We start from the raw sequence: 10,230 nt of genomic DNA, 5'->3' as shown, positions 1-10,230 counted from the left end.
TGGGGTGTCATCATCAGCCCATCTAACGAATATTTATTAAGACGTGCATATAACTGTTTTTATAATGCATGAAAAACCCTTTTAGATCTAGTTGTTATCAGATTTTGATGAAATTTGCGGCATTTGCTTACATTTGATGAAATTATTTTCAGCTCGGAGTACCCTTTTAAATCGGTTAATTATGGACATTTTTCAAATCCCCTCTCCTAACAAATTCTTATTTGTCGGACTTCTGATTTCAAATTTTTTTTTTTTTTCGGAGGGGGTGGGGTCTATTTGGTATGAGCTTCACCAAAGCTGTGCAAATGATATCGAAATTATAACTAGAAAACAGATTGTCACAATTTATAAGAAATTTATTAAAAAATAACAATATATTTTGGGGGCGGGTGTGGGGGGTATTTTTAATTTTTTTCTACAATCTGGTCGAGCTACATTACATGAGGTTCGCCAACTTTCTACACAAAATCATTCAATATTTAAAAAAAAAATGAAAAGACATATTTTTGAAGAAAAAAAAAAATTATAGTTTTAATTGTTTTTTTTTATAGTTTTTTTTCTTAAGTAGTGTTTTTTTTTTAAATAAACTTTAACTCTGAAAATTTGTTAACTAATTGGCCTTGTTTTCTTTCGTTGTGTTAAACATGTTAAAGGCACGGGATCTACAGAGCAACTGTATTAGTGCAGTGAGGACAAGACATCTCAGAACCAACATACAGCTGACAGCAGCCCTTCAAGAAGTACTTTAAGACTCTGATATGGGATTCACCATTACCACAGCTTCAGGTAGCTTTCCATGCTTTATCCATATTCTATATGGAAATAGTGTGCCAGTTTTGACTTTATCATGTCAGTTTTTCACGAATTAATTGCCGTTTTATAAGATATTGTTTCAAAATTAATTTTACCACTATTAGTACATGAAATCTAGAATTATGGAAAATATAAAAAGTATAAAATGATAAAAACAATAAAAAATGAAAAAAATATATAGAATTTGGATAAAGGCTCATGCAGAGAAAGCTTTTTGCAAGTGATATATCAAAATTAAACATTTAAATATGAACATCTCATGAATTTTGGAGGGATTTTTTTTACCCAGCAATAGTTAAATCTTATTATTTTTGGTAGAAAAATATGACATCAGGGAGTACTTCCACCTTTATTAGAAATACAAGTACCATTTACACAAAGCCAAAGAGTGAAAAGTTAATGTATTTTAAATATCATGTTGTTGATAAATGTCCATGAATCATGAAGAAATGAGAGTGTAATGTGACTGTTTTTATAACACATTAATATCGGTGAACTTTTCAATTGCATTCATCAAACATGTAGATTTGAGTCATCGGAACGTGGTATTTTTAAGACTGGAACATGAAGAAAGCACACAATGTAGAGGAAGAAAATTATCCCCTTTGGTGAACCCTGCTGACATAGTCTCTCAGATACTCCCAGATAAGCTATCAACTGGATTTTCCAAATAGAGCGGCCTCCCCGGTAGGAGAGGAAATTTAACAATGAATAAATGTTTTACTTTGAATGAACAAACTCTGAAGTTTTTCGATAAAAAAAATTAAACTTAATCTGTAACGTTTGCTAACCGATTAGAAGGATGTCATTGTAGAAAATTGAAATGTGGTAAGTTTGCTGCTGTATTAAGAAGTTTGTGATAATGTTAAACACACACACTAAGGAGAGATTATCGTGTTTTATATCCTTTTTAGTGCAAATTTGGACAGTGGAGAGCAATGCACATTCCTGAGTTTTGCTAATACTGCTGCATAGAAGAGAGTAAATGTATGTAGTCTCTTCCATATCAAGAATTAAACTCTGATATTATTTTTTTATTCAAGCATAAGATGTTTACAACGCATATCATTACACACGTGTACAGAGTGTAGCAGAGAAAAGATGACTATGTATTTGTGAGTATTTGTTAGTTATAATACCTGTCGTATTAATATGTGGAGCCAAGTTTTTATGCACAGTTTTATTCTTCTTTACAAACGAAGTCACCAAAAAAAAAATCCTTCAGTGATCCAGATAATTTGGCAGCAATTTGTGAAATATATTTTCATGACTACCCCATCCCTAAAAATAAACCAAATGTGGCCCATTTCATTAAATGTTGATATGATCCCTTGCTCGAATGAAAACTACCATGAAAACAGTGAACCTTCTGCTTCCTGATTTGCTAGTTCAATGAAAGTTGATATTTCATCAAGAGTTGCTGTCATATTAAATCTTTATGAAATGTAGCTCGCATCAGCTTTTCACTATTGTGTATTGCCACCGAAAAAAACTTGGTTTTGCAAAATTGAATTTTGTTTGTGGTTATTTTCCAAAGCTTAAGCATGATTTTTTTTTTAGATTTTACTTTGAGAGAAAGTGAAGTATGGACAAACAGCAAGGTGGTGTCTTTTTTTTTGGGGGGGGGTTAAGGGCAGGGACAAATCTAGGATGGAGGTGGGCAGGGGCTTTGGCCCCCTTTTTTTTCCCCAGAACGCATGTATAAACATGTAAAAAATTACCATTTGATTGTGATTTTTTTTCTTTTGCATGGACAGCCCCTCCCATTTTCAAAAAAATGTTCTGCGGCGCCTGTGGGGGTGGGCACCCCCCCCAAAAAAAAATGATAAGCTGCCCCCCCCCCCCCCAACAACAAAAAAATCAGATGAATAACCCAACACCATCTGCCCCTGGTCATTGGATCTGGGAACCTCCTCCCATGTTAAAACTACGCGCTATGACGAACTATATATAGTATGACAAATAGTCTCCATAAGGGTTTTTTTTTTGCATGTAATGTGAGTGTGTGGGTGTGGGTTCTAGTGTGGGTGTGGTTGAATATGTAGAATAATTTGTTTTATTGTATTCGCCTAGCTGTGTATATATAAAAATTATGTCTGCACTACAAAAGATCACCTCGCCTATGCCAGGTATGTTGGGCGTTACAAAAGAACCAACATTTCCTTATCATGAAAAGATTAATAATAAGCCCGACTACCATGACGACCCACACAGCCAGGCAGGGGGGGGGGGGGTACCCCTGATTCAATTGGCCATATCTCTAATTTAAATATGAATTAGACTCTAATATTTTGTATACACATTGTACATGTGTCCATGTACCAGAAAACATAAAAAAACCAAAATCCAAAATTTCACCTATAATACCCACTTTCCCAGGATGGCCCACATATAAGAATGAAATCTTGCAATTTTCTATAAACTATTCTAGGTTATACTAAATAGGTTCATTATTGCGGAATGAAATAATCGCTAGAGGGTATTCATTTGTCTCGCAATCTACTATGGTCAACAAGGAAATTTGTGATCACTCTCGCAAAAAGTGTTCACTAGCTTTCTAGGAAATTCGTGATCACTCTCGCCGAACAAATAGCCGAACTCCTGGAGTTCGTCCTCAGATCCACATATTTTCTGTACAGAGGCTCTTTCTATGAGCAAACAGAAGGAGCAGCGATGGGTAGCCCAGTCTCAGCGGTTGTGGCTAACCTATATATGGAAGGTTTGAACAGAACGCCTTGCCCAAGTGTCCTCCCACATGCCGCCCTCAGGTGTGGAAGAGATATGTCGATGACACTTTCATAATTGTAAATAGTTCCAAAACGGACAGCCTACTCGCATACATGAATAGCCAGCAACCGTCCATCCAGTTCACTCTGGAGACTGAGCAAGGAGGGAAATTAGCATTCCTTGACACGCTAGTCCAAAGACATGAGGGCGGGAAACTCTCCACCTCTGTCTACCGCAAGCCCACTCATACAGACCAATACATTCCATATGATTCTCATCATGACAAATCAGTCAAGAAGGGTCTTGTTAAATGCCTGTTCGACAGAGCAGCACGTCTTATAACTCACCCACCTGAACTCCCGAAAGAAAGAGCACACATACGTGGCGCCTTATACAGCAACGGCTACCCACGCCGTTTTATCGAGAACACTTTCAAGAACAAACAACCGCCAAGGGATCAGAAGGTTTTCAAGACTTGCACAGTCTTGCCATACATAGATGGTCTTTCACCACAACTCAAACGCCGATTAGAAGGTCACGGTATCCGAACGGTTTTCCGCTCGGACACCACCCTACACAAACAGCTTGTGCACCCCAAAGACCCCATCCCTGATCACAGACGTGATGGCGTAGTATACAATATTCCTTGCCAGGGATGTGACGGGTCTTACATCGGTGAAACAGCCCGACCGATAATTGAACGCATTTCTGAACACAAGCCCGATGTTCGGTTACAGCGAACCGACACATCCGCGGTGGCAGAACATGCTTGGGAGAAGCAACACCACCCAGATTGGAAGGGTGTACATTGCGTTGCCAAAGAAAGACATTGGTATACACGCAGGATTAAGGAGGCTATTAGTATACGTCTTTGTCCTAACAACTTCAACAGAGACAGCGGGATTGACATCCCCAATTTCTGGATGCGAACCATCCAACAGCACAATACCCCCTTACCTGGCAGTGCACGCCGACCCGACCGATCCCGGCCCCGAGCGAGGGACCGCTCAGCTAGTCAACCCCCACCCACGGGAAACTAGCGAGCCCGCCAATTTTGTCTTATTTGCATATTGCCGACTCGCGGCGTATTTGCATATACCTCCGGCTTATTTGCATATACGCCCGACCAATCACATAACGGATCAGTGCCCACCTATTGTTCCCGCGTTCGGTCCTGGGGATTGGTATAAATAGACTACCGTATCAGATAATTTTCGTCACTTGATAAAGAGTTGCAGCGGCACTCGAAAGCTCGTGAACTTGTAAGCTAGTGAACACTTTTTGCGAGAGTGATCACGAATTTCCTTGTTGACCATAGTAGATTGCGAGACAAATGAATACCCTCTAGCGATTATTCTAGGTTATGTTCTCAAAGAAAAGGTTAATTTTAAGCTAAAGGAATTAGTATAAAGAAAAAAAATATTTAAAAAAGAAAGAGTTACATTATTTCAAAGGCAATTCAGGAAATGGAAAGTTCATTCCTTGTTAGTCCAAGAATCATCCCACACCACATATCAAGAACACTAACAAGAAAAGACACGTTCTATGTAAAAAGTAAAGATCAAGGTTTCTTGTAAAAAACAAATTAATTTCTGATACTGGGCAACAACAAAAAAATCCCAGACCAGTTCTACAACTTAAGTAAATGAGAACTACAGCATTAGTGGAGGGTGTGGATGGGATTCTGTTATTTTAGTTGTACAGTGCTTTTGAAAATAAAGATACTCTAATCCTTGAGGTTTGATCATTCACACTTACCAAAATAAAGTAATCATTATTGCATGCATCGTATGGAACCTAAGAAGATAACTACTGTATATAAGTGAATATACTACCATTCATATAACACCTTGTAATGGAAAAAAAGAGAATTTTAGGTCATATGTCATATCATACAACATCAGCTGTATGAATATGGGAAGTTTTTTTGATAGACACTGAAGAGGAATGTCAAGTACATTGCTCTTGAAACAGGAAGACAAACAAAACGTGATTGGTTGATAAGTGAATGAAAGCTTCTGACATTGCTGTCAATACGCGGCCACCCACACCGGATACCATAGAGTAAAACAATATAAAATTTAGGGACCTTATTTCAATGAAATGACAAATGTCTCCTTGTAATCTTGTAAGCAAAAATATCTTTTTCATTTGAAGGTCAAGTCTAGGCCAACAACAAATGGAGAGCTTGAGTTGAATGAATTAAGAAAATCATACAAGCATGATTTTGAAAATGTCATCTAAACTGGATGTAAATAAGGCCCCTTTGACCCCCCCCCACCCCTTCCTGGTTCCAAAACTGTTCAAACCCAATAAGACTATTACACTGTATTATGACCCAAAATTAATACTCCCTCATACTTATTGTGCCATCATCAGTGCTGCCTTTTGATAGGGGGATACCATTACGGCACAAGTTCACTGCAAATATGAAGAAGCCAAGTGGATTAATGTAGTAAATTGACTGCATTCTTTGCTAATAATCTGAGTTATAAAGCCACTTTCAGCAAAAATCAAATATAAATCTCTAACGTCACTGGAATTTCAACCATTAGTTGTTGTTTCTCCCAATTCATTCTGAATGAATATTATTTTCAGAATACTCTCAAAGGGAAAGGCATCTTTAGATTAATCATGAATAAAAGATGTAGAGGTTGAAATATATGATACATTTGAGGGCAAAGTTTAAAATTAAAGATCTTGTGATTTTTTTTGCATCAATTGATGAGAGGTGGAAAAAAAAATCACATGTATCTCAATTGATATAGACATGACATGTTCATTTCTTAACTCTTTGCCCGCCACGTACACTATCCCCCCTGCGCCACATTAATTTTGGGGTGCCACATTCAGAGGGGGTTTGCGTGCACTGTCTTATTCAACTCGCAATAACTTTTTACTGGTTTGTCGTATTGAAAAAAATTGTGTAGCAAAGTTTTAGAGAAATGAATATTCTTGCCAATGGTATCATTTTTGCTATGTATAAAATCATAGACTTTGAGAATTTTAACTTTACATTCTGTTTCAAATTTTTCGTTTAGGAGGGGATTTTATACCTCTTATATTCAATACTTCCTAATGAAGATTAAATTTCTAAATTAGTCCATTGAAAAGATGTGTTCTTTAGCTTTCATTACATACCAAATCCATGTCTTTATGGTCATTATGAGCTAAGCAGTTTAGGATTGAAATGGGGCATTCAAAAAGAGTAAACTGACAATGAACTAAACTCTTCTATTGAAATTGTCCCTGGCTACTTCTCAATAGACTTCCGGTCCTGGGAGACTCCCCGTCTATTGATACTTTGATCCCCTTACTGTTATAGGGAGGTGGCAATTTGTATCATTCTTTTATTACAAGGAAAGCAGTGCAAGCTATTGAAAGCTCATCGAAATATATCCTAAAGCAGTTCAAAAAACCCAATTTTACGCGAAAAATCTCTATGTAAACAACGTAAGCGAAAGCTATAACACGAAAGCTAGATTCATAAACAATGCAATACACGCGTCGCTATTGTATGTGTGTGCACACAATTACAATTAAATGCGTTCCGTATATGCATTGTGTGCGAACTGTGACTTGAGTCGTCGTTGGCAGTCCGCTGTATGTGCCCCGAGTCGTCCGTGGCGGGCAGAGTTAACTTTAAAACAAAGGAAAGATGTCTTCGCCAAATAACTCATAATCTAATTGTTTTTTTTTACATCACATGCCCACTGACATGTTGGTAAGAAATCACTTGAATTTCAGGAAAAATGTTACAATTTACCAGAAATCATGAGTGAAATGATCATGCACTGGTATTCAAGGCAGACAGTATGGCACTATATTTCATCAGATTCAGATCAACATTTTTTGCTACCAACACTTGATAAGAGTGTTAATATATTGTCAATAATAGAGCAACAAAGGTTTGCAACATTTTGTGTACAAAGTCAAAGAAATACGAGACATTAAATATGATTCCCCAGCCATCGCATGTTTTCCTTCAGCAAGAAATTCACCCACATTGTGTTGCACTCAACCCAGGTGAGGTGAATGGGTACCCAGTAGGAAACAAATCCTCGAATGCCAGAGCGCCTGTAGATAATACGGCTATAGCCAGGGTAATAATAATATTATTGTAATGCGCAGTTGAGTATATACATATAGAAATTCTGCAACATAAATGTACAATTATCATTATATTGAAATCACGACTTTGTCCATATAATCCACTCCCAATTGTTACATGTAAGTAGAATTTCAGCAAGGATATGGGATGAAGGTAAAGGCTTGGTCCCACTGCACTTACAGATGCAGAGAGGATGTAAAACGGAAAGAAATCTTGCCATCCGCTGGAAAACGTTATGTTTCCGTTGTGTACTCTTTGCATACGTGTTTCATACACTCTATAGCCATCAAGCATCCGTCCACTGAGATTTCATTGTTCGCCCGTTTTGTCCATTGTCTAGAGTGGATGAAAACGGATAGAGCCATCCTGAAATTTTGCTTGTCCGCTGTATCTGTTATGAATACGTTTTGTGTCTGTCGGCCAGTGGAACCAGGCCTTAAAGTTATTTCCCATTCTGAAGAGTGATTAAGAGCAAACTTGCCTACCAACAAAACAGAATGAGTGTTTTCTGGCAAAACAAAAAGAGCATGAATTATTTATGAGTATGAGCAGAAACACCAATCGTGCATACTGTCAACATATGCCATTTATTTGCTTTACATTGATATAAATGAGTGGCTTCTCCCAACACAAAGACTAATCCATAAGTCTGGGCTAATATTGATAAACAATATTATTTACTATGTTTCTTTTTTTTTCTTACCTTCAAAAGCCAATAGTTCAAACTTAAAAGAAATTACCACTTTTACATTATGCAGAACAAACCTTATTTGTGTCACTGGCAGCGTAAGTGAGGCGGGTCGGACTAATGCAATCTACAAACAGCATTTACAATCTTCATCTCATGAATGCTGAAGAGCCCTAGGATGTGAGCTGAAAATCATGCAAATGTCAAGGTCACTCTCAAGCAGGTTGACCAGGGGAACGTTTCATGAAAGGACTTGTCAGATGTTTTATCCGACAAGTCCCATCCAGGGTAACAGAGCGTCTTAGCCAATCAACACCAAGGAAAGTTGTCCGACCTGACAACTTGTTGGACAAAAATGTTGATGAAACGCTCCCCATATGTCCCAGATTTCAAGAGACATTTCTGTATTTCAGCAATTTGTCCCGTGTCCCACGACCATGTCAGGGATGCCATTTTGTCCTGTATTTCATGATTCTGAACACATTATGGGACAATATTCAAGCATTACGTTTTCTTTCATATGCACAGTAGGAAAAGGGAAAAAGGGTAAAATATGGTATATGTTAATTGTTATATTATTATGTCACAATCTATCACAAAATTCATGTTTTTTATGAAAAAGGTCAAGTTTTTTACTTGCTCGTAGCTTTTAAAAAATTTTGCTCGATACGCCATGTTTAGCCCTCTGAAAATGTTTGGCTCATTCTACATTGCATTAAGCTGAATGACATATATCACATATTTCTCTATAGAATCAATCAGTTCTCTGTATTTCAAACTCTCATGAATCAATCTCTTCCCGACATTCTACGACAAATCAATCAGGACTCCAACTCCTCTTGTGGATGTATCAAAATGTCACGACGTTCTGAAATGCTGATGAGCAGAGGAGCCTAAGGATGGTGACTTTTATAAGGAGCTTTTGCGCTATCTATTCATTGCAAATCCCTGAGAACATGATGAATATTCAAAGTGACAGCAGGGTAACAATCTCGGATGACTGCCCGTCAGGACCTTGCCCTATGAAGGTGGCTGTGCAGGCACCCTTCCAAATCAATGATACCACCTTTCTAACAGATCGTATGATGCAATGACAATGGACCCATGAGGGGTCACAGATACCTACAAGATGTTGCCATCAAATCATTACCATGGCAACGGCAAGCTACAGGGATGTGAGGAGCATCCATCATCCTCGTGTGTCTGGTAGCTTGGAAGATTGATGTTTGAAGAGATGGAAGGACACTTGATGGGAACTGAGTGGGGCAGCGGCGTAACAGGGGTCGGTGGCCAGGGGGGGCAAGAGTCAAAACTTTCCCGGTCATATCATGGAACAGGCAATGGCGTCATAAGGCAAACATTTTGAGGGGGCGATATGGCGTATCGGGCAAATATAAATATATGTATATAAAAGCGAGCGAGCAAAAAATTTTGACATTTTTATTGCAAAAATCTTGTGATAGATTGTGATAAAATTTTGTGATAGATTTTGACATAATGTTAAAAAGATGATATCATATTCACCCTTCTCTCTTTCCTTTTTTCTCTCTTTTTTGTACGCCACAGTGAACAGGATTTTTGTTATGATTGTGAGCATGAGGGCGAAGCTCTATATGCTCGAGGGGGCTGAGTATGGCGCTTCTGGCAAGAAGTAGCTTAATATAGGTCCCGAGCGAGCGATGCGAGCGAGATAAAAAATCTCCTTTTCATGAGAATCTAACATGAAGATAGATTTTAACGTGATATTCAGAAAAATATAATACACTTTCCTTTCTTTCCTCATTTTTTTTTGTTTGGTTGTAGAACTTTTGGGGGCCATGGTCCAAACTCATCCATATAACAGTGCTTTATGGGTGGGGTCCAGGGCAGAGCCCCGGAACCTCTTGATATC

At 38.0% G+C, this 10,230-nt stretch overlaps 1 protein-coding gene across 1 annotated transcript; it reads left to right on the top strand.

Annotated features, from left to right (window-relative positions):
- Nucleotides 1–3,653: 3,653 nt before the first annotated feature.
- Nucleotides 3,654–4,580, top strand: LOC135154612 (uncharacterized). Its single transcript, XM_064101394.1, has one exon. It carries the CDS (start codon nucleotides 3,654–3,656, stop codon nucleotides 4,578–4,580), a length of 927 nt encoding a protein of 308 aa, XP_063957464.1.
- Nucleotides 4,581–10,230: the final 5,650 nt, after the last annotated feature.

The sequence above is a fragment of the Lytechinus pictus genome, chromosome 7 (assembly GCF_037042905.1).
Source record: "Lytechinus pictus isolate F3 Inbred chromosome 7, Lp3.0, whole genome shotgun sequence".
In the NCBI taxonomy this organism is placed as follows: Eukaryota; Metazoa; Echinodermata; class Echinoidea; order Temnopleuroida; family Toxopneustidae; genus Lytechinus; species Lytechinus pictus.
This window is presented reverse-complemented; position numbering and strand designations above follow the sequence as displayed.

Coding starts and splice junctions, on each gene's coding strand:
- LOC135154612 (XM_064101394.1), top strand. CDS start 3,654: ATGAATAGCCAGCAACCGTCCATCCAGTTCACTCTGGAGACTGAGCAA.